This window comes from Helicoverpa zea, chromosome 17 (genome assembly GCF_022581195.2).
Source record: "Helicoverpa zea isolate HzStark_Cry1AcR chromosome 17, ilHelZeax1.1, whole genome shotgun sequence".
NCBI lineage: Eukaryota > Metazoa > Arthropoda > Insecta > Lepidoptera > Noctuidae > Helicoverpa > Helicoverpa zea.
In genome coordinates this window covers 4,651,898-4,668,074 of record NC_061468.1, presented here as the reverse complement: position 1 = coordinate 4,668,074, position 16,177 = coordinate 4,651,898, and the positions used below count along the sequence as shown (strand labels likewise).

Sequence of the window (16,177 nt, the reverse complement as noted above, 5' to 3'; positions counted from 1 at the left end):
TAAACTAATACGCAAAAATAAATGTGAAGAAAGAAAGACTCTAAAAATTTATATTTAATCACAAAGTAGTGGTGGTTCTTTGCTATTGTTTTTATACTTTCCGAAAAAATAATTGCTTGTAGATCAACCGGGAAAACCAAAAACTTAACGAGTAACACTGTTAACCACTGTTGAATGTTTTGGTTTTTATCAATAAATCACAATCGGTTATTGATTAAGATTTTGAGGTTAATTAATCGTGTTCGGCTCGACGAGTATTCCATCATAAGATAACTAAAAATATTTGAAACATTAAAAATGGACGTGGATAATGCCGACCAATATTTTGCGAGTTATGAAAATCTGGATGTAAGTTGTTCAACAATGTAAATAATAGGCACATACCTATTCAGTGTGCACGATATCACTTTATTTTATTTTATTCTAGGTGCATAAGCTTATGCTTGAAGATGAGCCCAGAACACTTGCATACAGAAAAGCGATTTTGGATAACAAAGCTTATTTTAAAGACAAAATTGTAATGGATGTTGGATGTGGCACTGGAATATTATCCATATTCTGTGCTCAAGCTGGTGCCAAAAAAGTTTATGCAGTTGAAGCTAGTAACTTGGCCATTCTAGCAAAAAAAATAGTTGAGGAAAACAAGTTTGAAGATGTTATAGAGGTAAGTTGTTACTTCTTACAGTAGAAAAAGCAGGACTTGCATGCAGCAAGGGCATGTTTTATAAATTAATTCCAAGATATACAGTATCTTTTCTCCTTCCATACTCTCCTATCTGCTGTCATCTCACAAGTAATTTTCTAGGCAACTAATATTCAAAAATGATGAGTATGAACATGGACAGATATAGTGGCAGAGGACAACCAAAGACAATGGATGGATTGTGTGAATGTGGATGTGGTATGAAAGAATGTTACTTGTGAGATGACAGCAGATAGAAGAGTATGGAAGGAGGAAGAAGAACAGATGCTGTGTTGACTCCAAGTGAAATTGGGATAGGGGCAGGGGGATGATGATGATATCCCATGTAAAAAAATACATAAATTGCAGGTTCTCCACAAAAGAGTTGAAGAAGTTATACTACCAAACTACCTGAAGGTAGATGCCATAGTATCAGAGTGGATGGGCTTCTATTTACTGCACGAGGGCATGTTGGACTCAGTCCTGTATGCTAAGGAGTGGTTCTTGAAAGACGATGGAGAAATATTTCCAGAAAGCGCTATTATTTATGTTGCTCCATGTAGGTAAGTAGGTGAATAACTGTTGGTTTTATTAGAAAAAAGTGTGAATATTCGACCATATTTGCTTTATTATTATTCTTGGATATAAAATACTAATAGTAAGCATTTGTTTTTCCAGCGTTCCATCATTATATGATAACTGGAACAATTTCCATGGAGTGTCAATGAAATCATTTGCCAAAGAGCTCAGAGCAACTAAAGGGAGCAAGCCAGAAATACTTAATGTAGGACCAGAGGACTTGATGGGGCCTGAAGTGGCATTCTGCTGGGTCAATCTGAAGGATGAAGAGCCACTGGAACTTAATAATTATACCTTGCAACATGTTGTTGGTAAGTCTTTTTACTAAACAAACAATTTCAAATAAATGTTTTGTTGTTAACTTTCCCTAATTCAGAGTAAATTATTGGGAAAATTTAATGGAAAAATCTTTTGTGCCCTTGACAACTTTAGGATTGTTTCATAGTATTAATTGATAAATATGATTCCTAAGTACAGCACTACATTCTACTTTTAAAACTAAACACAAAACATCAATATTTGACAAAAAATGTCAAAAAAACTTTCAACAATACCAATATCAATCAAATTGTTTTTGGAATAGCATAAAATAAATATAAATGTACTGTGTAAATTTAAAACTGTCTTTCCATGAGACAGTTAACTAATTAATTAGTGCAGCACAAATACAATATCAGGATGCCATTCCATCGTGAGACATTCTGTCCCCTCAATGAACTTATTAGAGTCAGAAAAAAACTCAAGAAATCCGTGCTGTTAAAATTAAGAAAGCAACTGAAGGGAATAGTAAGATCTTCATGGCTAATTTAAATTAATTTGAACTCATTACCGAATCATCTTTGTGATATAAGATCCTTCGGAGTGGTACTTCTTACTTACTATTTCGTCAATGTTCTAATTCCAGGTGCGAGCAAAAATGGTAACTACCAAGGCCTCTGCATATGGTTCGAGTGCAATTTCCCACAGCTTGCTGACAGTACAGGAGACGGTCGCACAGTTCTGGACACAAGTCCACAGAGCGCGGCTACACATTGGAAACAAACCGTCATAGTGTTGCCGGAACAGCACCAGGTGGAGCAAGGAGAACCTATTGCATTCCAGTTGGATATGAATCGAGCTCATTCTAAGAGCAGAAGGTACAGTATTTTTAGTGGAACGCTCTCTTAACAAGCTTAACTGTCTTGTTTTGCTTCCTTTGATATTGAAGAAGGCATGAAAATAAAAATCAATAATCCTGGTTTGTTAGTGGTACTATTTACGTATCAAATTCCTCACAATATCCTTTCCTTCTGGTGGATTATGATCTGAATTTTGCCATCAACCTTACCATCACTTATTTCCACAGGTACAATCTACAGTTAACGATGCTTGATCCAGAAACTGAAGAGCATCCGTTACCATGCACATGCCACATGACAAAATGCATATTAACCAAGGCCTACATGGAGCAGCATGCTGAACAAGCAAAAATTTACAGAATAGCAGTATATGAAAGTCCAAAAAGATATTCCACTGTCCTAACAGATGAAGATATAATTGATGAGGGTGATTAAAAACCTTTTCTTAAGTTTTTTATTTTATTTTTAATATTTAAACAGTATAAAATTTATTAATACAATCATAATAGTCAATGTAATTGAGAATTACAATATGATATTCTGATTATTGGATTAAATCTAAAAAAAGTTGTAAGTAAAGAGAATATGTACTGAAATAAATAAGTGTGACATGTATCAATCATCCTATATGTTTGTGGTTTCCTGAAAATCCCATCATTGCTTGAGTGCTTTAGGAATTGAAATGCTTAGCTGTTTTCCCATGGTTTCACTCTACTGGCATGTTTACTCAGGGATAGTCTAGCTTCCCAACAGTGAAAGGATTTTTCGAATCGGTTCAATAGTTCTGGAGCCTTTAGGGTACAAGCAAGCAGACAAACAAAAATGTTCTTGGTTTAATAATAGTAAAGATATTAATTTTCATATGCCCTGATCTTCAGTTCAATATCGTAACATGTTAGTGACGGATTGTGTAAGTTGTGCTTCGCCGCTTAACCAGCGATTGTAGTCGAGTCTCATAAGCAACCGCGCTAGGTACACCCCGCAGGGACGATCGCGTAATGATACGAGCAGCTGCATCAGTTGCTTCACTAACTTGCTGAACCTGAAATAATTTAATTTATATATTTTATTAGTTATCAAAAAAGAGAAGTGAAACGATACAGTATTTTTTTTTTAAGTTACATGGATCCAGGAAATAGTTCCATGTTTAAATTGCATACATACCGTCTTGTATTCGTATGTGGAGTTCGGATAGATATCTAAATCTCATTAATTTTGCAGAGAAAGATGGGGCAGATTTTCTGCAATGACCACTAAATGGTACTAATATTATAAATCCGAATTGCGTATGTAGTGATGTCTGTTCCTCAAAAGCTACTGGATAGATTTTGATGAAACTTGGCAATAACTTAGTACATCTTAGATATCAGAATAAAATGCAATCTGAGTTTTATTCGGGTGCAGGAAGTTGTGCCCTCTGGAAGCGGGTGAAACCGCTGGCAGAAGCTAGTAATAATTTAAAAAACTTATCTACCTATCAGAATACCCCTTGATATAGTAGTCTTCAGCCTCTTTATCGGCGACACTGTCGTTCATCCCGCAGAAGGAGTGGCAAAGCTTGAGCAGTTCCATTATATTGCAGAAGACGGGGTTGTTAAGCGCGTCCGACGTGTCGCCTGAACAGTCGCTGTCGCCAGACTGAAATATGGTTAAAAACGGTTTTCAACCAAATGTGAGATAATACACAAACATACATAATGAGAACCATCTTATTTTAAGTCGGTAAAAAATACTTTTCTTCAATCATAAAGAATTGAGACTTAAAGGTCAAAAAATATGTAGGTACATATATACTTTAGCATGCATACATTTATGTGAATTATATCGCGGACATAACTCCTTGCTTACATTTCAAATGCGTAAGTCTGTATGTCTGGCTTTCACGGATAAATACTAAATCGATTTTAATGAAAATTACACATGATATAGACATACTTTTTATCCGGGTGGGGGATATAGTTCCCTCAGAACTCGGGTAGAACCGCGAGGAAGAACTAGTATAACCCTAAAATAAATCTTAACTTACCGAAGTAACAGTCAAGAACGACTGGCTCAATATATCAGCGAGGAAGTTAGCGTGTGACTTCTTTAGCTTCTCGAAGTCATTAGTCTTCTGCACCGCGTCCATGAGACGGGAGAAGTTGGTCTCGAGCACGTCGGCTTGCATGTAATGTTGTAAGTTGTCCATCAGGAACATTAGCTTGTTGTGCAGTTGGCACATTGAGAAACTGGGAAATTAAATGCAAGTAGTAAGAAATGGATTAATTAAATGTTTAATGTAGGATAGCAGAATATGAATGAAGATTGCATATAAAACTGACTAAGTACGAGTCGGTGATACGTACCAATATCTGTGTATAAAACTGGCAAAAAATTACGTTCATTGTAGGTATGCAACTCCTTTAAAATATTTATTTTATTCCAGGTTTTCAGTTATAGCGCCAACAATAATACATCAACGATGAAAGCTTTCAACGTCTAACTATCACAGTTTACTGGCTACTACTAACTAGCGAAGTCTTAGTAATAGGGTACCTTTTTTTCATTTGGGTTCAGAACCCTAAATAGATGTAGAATAACCGAATAACTAGTGTATATAAAGTTTAGGTACTCCCGTAATTACCTAGTACATAGTTTACAATGTTTACATACCTAGTAGACTGTTTATAAGTCTTCCACAAAGCGTGTAGGTCGTGCTGTGTCTTCTTAATCCTCAGCAACAGTCGGAACATATCGTTATACCTCGCTAGTACTTCAGGCGTGAACAGCAGATGTAAGGGCCATTTGAAGTCATATTTCAGGATTATGCTGGACCAACCATCCGCTACTGTAAGTAAATGTAAATAAAAACTGAAATATTGTATTTTTTTTCAACTGCAACCAACAGTTTGACTCTGTGCAAGTAGTTAAAAGTAGCCTATAGCTTTGCTAAATAAATGGTCTTTTCTAACACTGATTTTTTCATGTCCACCAGTACCAGAAGTACCTGAGATTAGCTCCTTCAAGCAAACAAAGTCTTCAACTCTATAATGTTAAGCAAAGATTATATGGTGCTCCATACTTGTCTAACTTTTCAAAGTCAATATTTACCGTAATATAAATTCATTTTCATTATTAAATTACTTTTAGAAACTTGTGCTTGAAGTTTCATACGTACCAGTGGTACTATCATCTTCAAAAGTGGTGTTATTCGAAATATTTGGCTTAACATAAGGCAACTCGAAACTGAACTTTTCTATGTCAGCACTGTTACTTAGAAATACTGCTCTTGCGGCTAACTGGAAGGCGTGATTCATATCTGAAAAAATATTTAAAATAAATATCTGGAATAAAAAATCTTTTCAAATCCTTCCATTGCCCCAATAAGTAATGGTTCAATTTCCGATACACCCGTGCATCGTGTCGCACGTTAATGTCGGTCCCGCTTGTGATCTCTCTCCGGTGGTGTCGGCTTGTCGCTCATCGCGCTATGAAAGTGAAGGAATAGTGAGTGCACATATGTCTGCGCAAATGCTTGTGCACTATCATACGTCCTGCACAGCTGTCTGATTTCCCTAAATAAGAATCGTCGCCATTGGCGAGAATCTGCCGGGGCGCCATTATTAATTAACGGTTCAACAAAGCTATGTGAACATTTACCTCTTGTAGATGTCCTGGCAGTAGGCTTATCAAGCATGTGAGCAGTAAGCCTTAATAGCTCTAGGAAGAGTTCACCTCGACCAAGCAAGTAGAAGTCTTTCATTAATTTCAACTCATGGATCAACTGCGCCTCTTCAACTGCTACTGTCCAGAGATGCTGGGAAAGTATAGCAAATATTTTTTGAAAGAATTAACAAAACCACAATTAAAAAAAAAATTGATTCATCATCATTTTCAATCATTATTATTGTTGTCAGCCGACCCCAACATGATTGGGAAAAAGGCTCGGAGGATGATGATTTTTGTTGTTAGTCTATCCAACTAACCAGTGTTTGTTTTTGAGTCTTCCAGTCTAAAACCCAGTCTAGGGACCAATTAAGCATAGCATGAATTGAAAACGAATATACCAGAACCACATACGAATATACCTACAACAACGAACATACCTTTGTAACACATTCTTTAATTTCCCTGATAACACCTCTAAGATTGCACACTTCAAAAACTTCAGGATTTTTCAGTTTCTGCAATTTCTCATGGAACTCAGCTTCTTTTTCCTCCCAAATTGTGAACCTGGCAAGAACCAAATTTATATATGTGTCAATCTCAACATATTTATTAAGTAAATAGTTCTGAAGAAACAACTGTAGGCTTGAAGAAATAACAACCAATCTAGAAAAATAATAATCTTTCTCAATATTACCTTCTAGATTCAACTCCACACTTTTGTAAAGGCAATAAAGTCCTGCTGGCAGTGAAAGAACTATTTTTCTTGACCTTCTTGGGGTCAAAACCAAATAGGATGATTGTTTTGCCTATAAACAATATCTCTTGGGCAAGGGAGAGTGGCACAAAGTATGGTATCATGCTTGGATTTAGTGTGTACCCACATTCTAGAGTTGTGTCTTGAAGCTGTGAAAAAAAGAACAATTTTTCATAAATGCTTTTATTAAAATAAAAAAAAATATTCAGTTAATATTTGTGTTAATATCTGGAAAACAATAGGTCACATTTATTTTTTAATTTAATGAATATCAAAATAAGTGTGTAAATTGTGATTTCTTTAGCTTACATTACTGGAAATAAAATAAATATATATTTTATAACTTACAGCAGAAACAAGTGATTTATCACAAGTATTAGTAGTAGAGGGTGAAGACAGGAATGTGTCGGAACTGTTCTGTGACTGATTGTGCAGTATAAAGAACTCTTGATACGGATCCTTTAGTTCTCCATATAGAAGCCAGGTGCACAACTGGTTTATAAACACTTTGTTGACACATGAGAATATCCTGGAAATTTATAATATTGTAAATGCAAAAATTTGTATGTACGATTTTCATGATACTAGGTAGCAATCCAAAATGAGGAAATCCGTAGACGAACTAAAGTTACAGATATTCTAGTTCCATGACTGAGATGATGATGATGATGATGATGATGAGGTATCAATATAGCTTATGTATGAGAACTACATACAGGCTACTTTTAATAATTTATAGGAATTTTTATATTTCATAGAAGATCCCTCGGGAAGATATTGTTTTTTGTAAATTACCTCACAATAGCTTCATGCACCCTCTCATTGCCGTTCAAAATATATTGATGCAATAAACTCAATATCTGACATCCAATCAATCTCCGATGTTCAATCATAGTAATAATTTTATTCAAAGTGTTGAACAGCCCTCTAAACTTTTCCACGTAACTGTATACAAATGACAGTGTGTAGTTATGGTTGCCTATGACAAGGCTTTCAACCTCCATAAGGTTTTGTTTGTAAGACTGTAGGACTTCAGAGAAACCTTCACTCAAAGCTTGTGAGTACAAACCACACACCTTCACACCTGGGGAACAATTCAGTCAAAAAGTTATGCTTAATATTTAGTCATCCATACTCTTTGTTTCTGACTCTTACACTCTTAAGCAGATGTAAAGAAAGAAAAACCATTTATTTTACACACAAATGACGCAGAAAACAAACACACACAAATACAAACAAATAGGTAAATCTATGGACAAAACAAACAGTGAAACAAAGAAGAAAAGCGCTGCAGCTGCGTCACTTATGCGTGAAAAGGGGCAGCGCTCAGCATAATGCTGTACTGATGTTCTGATACAAATAATATTTGGCATGGAGAAAGGTAGTAAGTAGCTTAAACAGAGAAAAGGAGTACATAGATCTTGGCGCAGGACATATATCCCTCAGGTTGCAGATGAAGTAGAGGGCTATATAATATATTTAATTTTAGCAGTTCTTACCTGCATTACTCTTCCTGGAACGAAACCCCGTAGCTTCAATGAAAGATTGGATTTTGTGGTGATTCTTAGCGACATCATTTATCCTAGCAAATATTTCTGAATCGCCATGGTTAGCGTATGGTACTACTTCGTTCTGAAAAAAATATAAATAATTCAGCAATAGTACTGACTCCGCCCCTAAGACGATCCACTGACCCTGCTCTCTTTTGTAAAAATTAGAATTTATTTCAAAAAGGTTTTATTACTGACCTCTTGTCCTGCCGGAATATGGGAACAGTCCCAAAGTATTAATAACGCGTCGTGGATCATATTTGTTTTTTATTTCACTGGATAGCGAACACGAAATATATTTACGAAGCTTTTATTTATTATTCATCTTGTTTATTTATTTTTTTGAAATACTGCCTGCCTGCTTTTGCGAAACTTCAAAAAACAAAATTGAATGACACTGACAGACACTTGATGTGGTAGACAGATTAGAAATGAAGTCCAGATTTTTTTTCGTTGATCGCATTTAGTCGATTTTGAGCAAAAGTGGTGAGTTGAGGTCAACTGCAGTGATGTACAAGTGCAACCTGAACCTGCATAAATAATACGTATGAGCATAATCCATGTTTTTGGAGAGAGTATAAAAAATTGCATATAATTATTTTGGTCAGTAGAAGAGGGAATGTTATTACATGTAAATAGATTTTTAAAGGGGCAAAGAACTGTCAGTTCAAAATGTATTGTTTGTCTATAGCAGAGAGCTTATTATGGGAGCTTACAAGTTTGACAACTTGCAAAACAAAAAGCACGAACTTTTGTCTGCGCCCACGCACGCTGTGCTTTGACTTGCGGTTACAGCATTGAACTAATATTGATTGTATTGGTTTGTTGAATTTGACACAGAAGTGATCTCGGTGCAGTAGATTATGATAAACAGTAAAACATAAACTATGAATACAAGAGTCGGCCAAACGGTCTAAATGAAGTTAATTTCTTTGTTTTGAATATGTGTAATGAATGATCATATTATAATGATCTTTTAGAATGGCGGAGGCTTGTAGATTTGGGAACCATAACATAGAAAGTAAATCATCAAACAGTCAAGATGAAAACTTTTGTATCGTCCATGTTATTTGTGTATTTATATCACTTGTAACGATCTTAGCAGATTTGACGACAGGTGAGAATTATAAATGGGTTTTGTATGTTTAGACAATATTAATGACACATAACTATTAATTGTTTTTTTTTTTTTCAGTTAATATTTGAATTTATGTCGCTTGTAACAGTTTCGCATTGAAATAAAAAATTCAATTTTTTTATTATGTTGCAGATGTGATAGTTTTTGCCGAATATTGTAAGGATGGGCATCTTTATTGGGGGTTTGGTACATTGATTTTTATTGTAACTCCGAATATTCTAATAAATATATTTTCGATAAGGTGGTTTGTTACGGATCAAAAATCAAGTCTGCGTCATTGGATTACCCATATATGTCTCGTTGGTTTATTAGAAAGGTACAGTATAAATTAAAAAATGTTTCTATGTTGTATATAAACAATTTTGCCCCATTTAACAATTGTGTAAATTTTCTCTTTCAGATACATTATATTCTTGCGCAAAGTGTTCGTGTGCAAAAACTTAGAATCTATAAAAACTCACAAATTAATTTCCCAGAGAAATGATCTAAGTTTGTTACATTTTTTATACATTTTTATAGGGACTGTGCCACAAATAATATTGCAAACTTATGCAGTTGTTACTTTAGATGATAATTATTATACAAAAGGTATTTTATGAATATTATATTAAGTTTCCTTGATTTGTTATATATTCAATGTGCTAGGTTTTAAAAACTGTTTTATATTTTCAGTGTTTGCTCTAGCAGCGTCAATTGCCTCCGTTATATGGGGTTGTGCGACATACATTTACAGTATTACAGCATTTTCAAATGAAAATTTCAGTTGGAATGCATTATTATTGAAGTTGATATGGCATTTCGGGATGTTAATCGGAAGAATACCAGGAATTTTATTATTTGCTATAATTTTTGGGATATGGACGTTAATACCTTTAGGTAAGATTTAACTGAATGTGAAAATGTATAAGAATTAAGTAAAAGAATTTCTGACTAATGTATGTATTTTCAGGTTTGCACTGGTTTGCAATGACATTCTGGATTGTTGTCCAGAAAACTACTTTCTGTCCAAATAAGTTAGAAGAAACCCTATACAACGTCGTTATGGGCTTTGTGTATTGCTTCTGCTATATAAATTTGAGGGAAGGACACACAAGATATCGTTTGATGTTGTTTTATACATTGATAATATCACAAAATTTTGGAAGCCTATTTATATATGTACTTATTTCTGATGCTGAACGACAAAAGAAGCCATGGTCCATTGCTGCCGCAATATGTATTTTATTTGGAACAATCGTTGGTATGTTTGTCCTTAAATAAAGTTTTGAAGAAACGACTGCGTGGGCCAAGAATTATATTTATTTATTTTTAATTTTCAGGCATTCTTTCAATGATATTATACTACAGATACTTCCATTCTACTGGACCTATTTCATGGAAAAGCGATGACATAGAACTAAATAATAAAGTAGACATGCAAGAATCAAATAATAAAAAAGGAGGCAGCCTACACCACGTGAGGTCATTCAAAAGTGCAAAAAAGAATGAGGAAACTGAAGCAACTTCCAGGTACATACCTATTGAGAATGTTCAATAAAAAAAGGGTTGATGTGGATAAAATGTATTAAAACAATCAATTCTGTATTTTTATTTTCAGTAAAGATACAACAACGGAACAAGCTCAGAAGCAAGAAAGTGAAAATGCAGATAAAAAGTTTTTATTAGAACATTGGATAGCTAGATCTGGTTCACCCACATTTACATCAGCACCTATAGGAAATAGCAGCTTAGAGGCTTCTAGTATAGAATTTTATACTGTGGAAAATACACCACAATTGGTATTGCAAGATGATGAATACAAACCTAAAAACAACAAGAAAAGAGCTATTTGCTCCCCAACTGAGTTAACTCTGAAATTAAATTCCATGGAGAACTTAGAAAGCTCAATAGATGAAATAACTTCTAGCAATTTGAACTTGCACAAGAGACGAGGAATATGTTCCTCAGACGCATTGCGAGATGACTTAACCAATATCAATTTGGAGGTTTGTAATTTAGTTAATGAAGAATTCATGAAGATGTTGAAGACTGACAGCTCAGAAATGAGTCATGATACAGACGGTTCAAATAAAAAGACATCTTCGGACTCCATTGATATGGATTTAGATTTAAGTTTCAGCGATATAAATAGCTCCGACATAAACACTTTTAACGAAAATATTGTGCAAAAGCTATGTTTGAGTGCACTTAAGAATATAAAAGTTGGAAATCAAGATGCAGATATCGAAAACATTCAAAGAATAGCGTTGGATATTCTTAAAGAAATGTACGCCAAAAAGGACAAAAATAAGAATGGAATAGGCACAGATTTATTTCCATCTAAACCACGTGAGTTAGATACACCTACAGAGATTTTATCAGTTCATGATTATGAAAATATCTGCGCTGTAAATATTGCTAGGGAAGCTTGGGGCTTAAGATCTTGGAATGGATATTCTGACATAGAAAACTGGCTCCACGATGGAAGCGTGGTAAGAGACAGAAGACGAGATACTTTAACTTCGGGAAGTTCTGAAATAAGTAGCTGTATTTCACAAGATCTTAAGAACGCTATTTTAGCCGCACCACCATTTCCTAAAAAACCACATACTTATTCAAACGTATTTGTCAAATTCGATAGGACGAATCAGGACGATTATGCGAATACGTTAGTTTCGCATGATGATACCTTCTTAGCAAAGCCGTGCATGACTGATATTAGCAAAGATCCAAATCACTTAGAACCAATAATGGAAGAATTAGACGATCTAGGTGATATCGATCCTTCAAACAAAAAGAGATTGAATTCAGAAAGTTCTTTAGTTGCAACTATTGATGAAATACGTAAATCTACAGTTACAAATTCTCCAAGAAATTTATATCACAGGAGAGAACATTTGTGGGATTCACCACAATTCAATACATCCACAAAAATTGATTTGAAACAAGCATTGTGGAAAGAACCTTCAAAGTTTGATCCAAGCAATATAATGGAATCTCTGCCAGAAAAGGAAAATTGTATGAACATGGTCGACAGATCAAAGTTTGGCATGATTAAAAAAGAGTTGAATGTTTCATCAACATCAACAGATTTACATGGAGGAGAAAATGCTTCTGTTTACAATAAAAATACAAGACGACGTCAAAAAACTAATTCAAGTAATATCAAACTACAAAGCAAGAAAATCAACATTAAGCCTGAACAAAACCAACACGATTTGTCGAATAAAGATATTGACTTTTTATGGCAACTGGTTTCAGAAAGCTCTGCACCTAATAATTCTAATGAAGATTGTTCTTCTAATAAAATATCAACATCTTTGCAGTCGTTGATACAAAAAGATGCCACGATGCCGGTAGTTAATACATCAACTTCGAAGTTATCCAATGTAAAGAAGGGAGCGAGAAGTCGACCACGACGGAAATTTTCAATTTTAAGAGAAAGGTTTGAGCCTAGGATCAATTTAAATTCTGATGAGGAAATTTTATATCGCTCATGCGAAATTAATCAGCCTCAATCAGATTCCAGCGTAATTCATGTTAAAAACCAATTTGACCCAGAACAAGGAGGAAGGACAGTGCCACGAAAACAAAATTATGATAATTTATCTTTTGAAACTAGTGAAAGTCTTCCAAATGCAGCTGTAGGCTGCGATTTAGTTATGTCAAAAAACATTAAAGAAAAACGATCTTTATTCATGAAACAAGTTTTAAGCCCACCAAAATTTAATACTAAATTACGACATAAAGTGTAGTTGATAATAACCACTGTAATAATATGTGACTATTTAGTTCCTAGATATTTTTCTGTATTTTATTTCTACAAGGAATGAAGTCAATGTGAACATAGATCTCAGAATGAGTGTAGTCATTTTATACTACGTACCAATAAGTTACATTTTACACTACTTATTAAGAAATTTGCATTGATTAAAACCGCCATGTGACGCCATATCAGTTATTGGATACCGACAATCAATAGATACCTTGAGATTGGTTCATTTACATAGATTTTAGGAGTATCTACCTACTTTAATAGTTAGTCTGCTTAATGTGATATTAAATTCAGAGGTTTTGATTATAAAAATCATAACGATGAATTTGTCTGTGTTTTTCCATGTATTTGTGATAATATTTAAGTAACATTATGCAATCGTGCACTAAGACATATCATGAACTTGCCTATGTTTTTTTTTTTACTCTTTAAGCCAGTATTTTATAAGTTCTATACTTATGGATGATTTATAGACTTAATAAATTTTATTAAATATGTAATTTAACTACTTGTTCCGTATAAATAAAGAACACTAAAATATATAAGAACATTTATTAAAGAAAAAAAAAGCTGCCACAAAACTACATTATAAATAGGTATAGTAAATACAACATAGTCAATATGTAAATGATTTTACAGCATTCATAATGCTTCATAAATAGAAGATACACAACAGTATAGTCGCGATTATCACATGCCGCAATTATCATAATAACCAATTAAAATATTTTCCATAATTCACTAACATTACAATAAAATTGACAAAATATTACTCTGATTAACAGTCTTCTTATAGAATACAATGGCTCATAATATAAATAACTACTGTATATATCACTAGAAAATATGTAGGTATTTACTAATCTAACAAATAAAATAGTCATATAAAAATCTTATAATATCCATAAAAATATATAAATTACTATTAAATGTTATATAAGCATTTTCTGACAATTAAAAAGGCTATGCTTACATGAGGCTACATAATATTTGAAATATAGTTAGATTGAAATAATTTAAAGATCAGTTGTCATAACATTTGTAAGAAGACGGATACGATGCGCGTTACAGTTTCGACAAAGAATATGATCATCAAGTGGATAACATCCCCGGCCTTCTGACTCCGAGGACAGAAGGAGCCCGCAATCCTCGCATCGGTAACATCTGACGTGAAAGCTGCGGTCCAAAGCTACCACACGTACAGTCTCTTCCTCGCCTTCTTCTGGCATTATTGGCAACTCACAAACACAACAACGCGGTGCAAATTTCTTATGGAAATCTTCGATACAATGAATTTGATTCATTGCATCCACTGTGAATGGTATTCCATCCAGACTTTTGCCACACACAACACAAGTGAAACAATTGGGATGATAAGGTTTCCCAGTAGCGCGCAAAATCCGATCTAGGATTGGCATGTCGCAAACAGAACATTTCTCTAATGTTTCGTAGTAATCAGTTTCACAGTACGGCTGACCTTCCACAGCATAAAATGGTTTTCCTTGTAAGTTCACATTGCAACGGTGGCAACAAAAGCATGTGACGTGATACATATTTCCCATGGCTGTGCATCCGGAACTTTCACCTATAACTTTACCGTCGCATTTAACACATGTTCCAAACACATCTAAGTCTTGACTATCAGTGATAGATTTTACAAGAAGATTAGTTAAGGCATCAACCTCCTCTTCTTTATGAAGCGGTGACTTGCTTGTGTTAGACAAGTTATTGCGATAATTGTGCATGGAATTAGATTGAGATGACAAGTTGCTGTGAGGACGTGGGTTAATAGGCTCATAAAGTGACTCATATGTTGATGATTGGGAAGCTCCGTATTCAGGAAACTCGTTCTGATATATGGGCGGATAATTTGGCCTTTCCTGATTGTAATTCAAGTTTGCAGTGGCTCTGACTAATTCACTGTAGTTAGAACTTACAGGTGATGGTGGCGGCAAATACTCGTCATTATTTTGGCTTCCATTGTAGGGTTTTGATGTAGAGATCGCAATTGATGGTGGTGGAGGAGGTGGCGGTGGTGGCGGAGGCACTGGAGGCAGGTTATCATTGCTTCTGAATGGGTGTATATTACTGTATGTTGCATTGTAAGCCTTAGATGGCAAAGGTAAGTTTTGTCTATAGGCATGGTTGAATGTTGATAGATTTAATTGGTTAACATTGGCGTAATCTTTATGAATGTGAGGACGCGTATTACTCGGGAGTGTATTGCTGCTGCTGTACATTGTATTATTGTTGGTCGGTGGCATGATCATTGACGAATATGATGGCTCACAAATAGCACTCACGACAGCGCTGTGCGGAACTTGAGGTTGAGCTTTCTTTTTTGGCGGTACAGCTGGTGGAACCTTTTTAACTTTGCCGGAAGTGTTTAAATCTTTAGCCATTTGTAATTCGGCTAATTGCTTTTCCAAGGCGTCAATGTTATCAAGTCGTGACATTTCTGCAATATGATTGACCTGATAATGAAATAATGCCAAGTGAATGTTAAAACTTTACCTTACACTTTTGGAGATGTTTTTATAATAAATACTTTATGGAGTGACCACAATTAGTTACATATCACATTCACTTTATACATTTTAAGATTAAGAAAATGCTTTTCTTATCTTGAAGTCCACTTGCCACTTGTCTTATTCACCTTGCTTTGGTTCGATGATGACATCTACCTTATTATGGTACTCTGTGATGACATCACTGTGACATGACGTTCATGTTCTCTGTTTGCATTGCACTTCAACGTCATTACACTTTCAGAGTCCAAAACGATTACTTACTGCAGTTTTGTGCACTCGTACTGCTATTCCGGAGGAGCACTTTAAAACTGAAAGAAATGCTCAAGATAGCTTAATATGAACGTAAATTAGGAAGCTAGTGCATTAAATATTTTTGTTGAAATGCATTACCATAAAGTTTTAGTCGATTATTAACGTATCTAA

The 16,177-nt window shown here is 34.6% G+C and overlaps 4 protein-coding genes across 5 annotated transcripts; 2 read left to right on the top strand and 2 right to left on the bottom strand.

The window, feature by feature from the left end:
* Positions 1-154: 154 nt before the first annotated feature.
* On the top strand, positions 155-2,828 carry LOC124637950 (protein arginine N-methyltransferase 6). The gene is made up of 6 exons (XM_047174694.1): positions 155-348; positions 428-664; positions 1,052-1,245; positions 1,361-1,572; positions 2,166-2,397; positions 2,607-2,828. Exons 1-6 carry the CDS (start codon positions 298-300, stop codon positions 2,812-2,814), a joined length of 1,134 nt encoding a protein of 377 aa, XP_047030650.1. The 5' UTR covers positions 155-297; the 3' UTR covers positions 2,815-2,828.
* LOC124637947 (gamma-tubulin complex component 4) lies at positions 2,825-16,085 on the bottom strand. Of its 2 annotated transcripts, none has more exons than XM_047174692.1 (12): positions 15,738-16,085; positions 8,281-8,413; positions 7,577-7,865; positions 7,130-7,310; positions 6,722-6,930; positions 6,465-6,591; positions 6,019-6,175; positions 5,537-5,677; positions 5,032-5,206; positions 4,406-4,607; positions 3,854-4,017; positions 2,825-3,421 (listed from the first exon to the last, which is right to left on the bottom strand). In XM_047174692.1, the coding sequence occupies exons 3-12, from the start codon at positions 7,783-7,785 to the stop codon at positions 3,259-3,261; spliced, it is 1,728 nt and encodes a 575-aa protein (XP_047030648.1). In that variant the 5' UTR covers positions 7,786-7,865; positions 8,281-8,413; positions 15,738-16,085; the 3' UTR covers positions 2,825-3,258. The 2 variants fall into 2 exon arrangements, with proteins under 2 accessions (XP_047030648.1, XP_047030647.1); XM_047174691.1 differs by lacking the exon at positions 15,738-16,085 and adding an exon at positions 8,530-9,016.
* LOC124637946 lies at positions 9,101-13,765 on the top strand. The gene is made up of 7 exons (XM_047174690.1): positions 9,101-9,448; positions 9,602-9,785; positions 9,870-10,057; positions 10,142-10,345; positions 10,419-10,709; positions 10,789-10,978; positions 11,067-13,765. The coding sequence occupies exons 1-7, from the start codon at positions 9,313-9,315 to the stop codon at positions 13,201-13,203; spliced, it is 3,330 nt and encodes a 1,109-aa protein (XP_047030646.1). The 5' UTR covers positions 9,101-9,312; the 3' UTR covers positions 13,204-13,765.
* Positions 13,762-15,738, bottom strand: LOC124637949 (lipoma-preferred partner homolog). Its single transcript, XM_047174693.1, has one exon. The coding sequence runs from the start codon at positions 15,677-15,679 to the stop codon at positions 14,240-14,242; it is 1,440 nt and encodes a 479-aa protein (XP_047030649.1). The 5' UTR covers positions 15,680-15,738; the 3' UTR covers positions 13,762-14,239.
* Positions 16,086-16,177: the final 92 nt, after the last annotated feature.

What these genes read in the sequence shown, in the direction of transcription:
- LOC124637949 (XM_047174693.1), bottom strand. Translation starts at nt 15,679, where the DNA reads ATGTCACGACTTGATAACATTGACGCCTTGGAAAAGCAATTAGCCGAA.
- LOC124637950 (XM_047174694.1), top strand. Translation starts at nt 298, where the DNA reads ATGGACGTGGATAATGCCGACCAATATTTTGCGAGTTATGAAAATCTG. An exon ending in AGTTTGAAGATGTTATAGAG is followed by an intron (nt 665 to 1,051) that starts GTAAGTTGTTAC and finishes CATAAATTGCAG; the next exon opens with GTTCTCCACAAAAGAGTTGA. An exon ending in TACCTTGCAACATGTTGTTG is followed by an intron (nt 1,573 to 2,165) that starts GTAAGTCTTTTT and finishes TTCTAATTCCAG; the next exon opens with GTGCGAGCAAAAATGGTAAC.
- LOC124637946 (XM_047174690.1), top strand. Translation starts at nt 9,313, where the DNA reads ATGGCGGAGGCTTGTAGATTTGGGAACCATAACATAGAAAGTAAATCA. An exon ending in CTCGTTGGTTTATTAGAAAG is followed by an intron (nt 9,786 to 9,869) that starts GTACAGTATAAA and finishes TTTCTCTTTCAG; the next exon opens with ATACATTATATTCTTGCGCA. An exon ending in GAAACTGAAGCAACTTCCAG is followed by an intron (nt 10,979 to 11,066) that starts GTACATACCTAT and finishes TTTTATTTTCAG; the next exon opens with TAAAGATACAACAACGGAAC.
- LOC124637947 (XM_047174691.1), bottom strand. Translation starts at nt 8,589, where the DNA reads ATGATCCACGACGCGTTATTAATACTTTGGGACTGTTCCCATATTCCG. An exon ending in ATAAATCACTTGTTTCTGCT is followed by an intron (nt 6,931 to 7,129) that starts GTAAGTTATAAA and finishes TTTTTTTCACAG; the next exon opens with CTTCAAGACACAACTCTAGA. An exon ending in ACTTATAAACAGTCTACTAG is followed by an intron (nt 4,608 to 5,031) that starts GTATGTAAACAT and finishes TTAATTTCCCAG; the next exon opens with TTTCTCAATGTGCCAACTGC.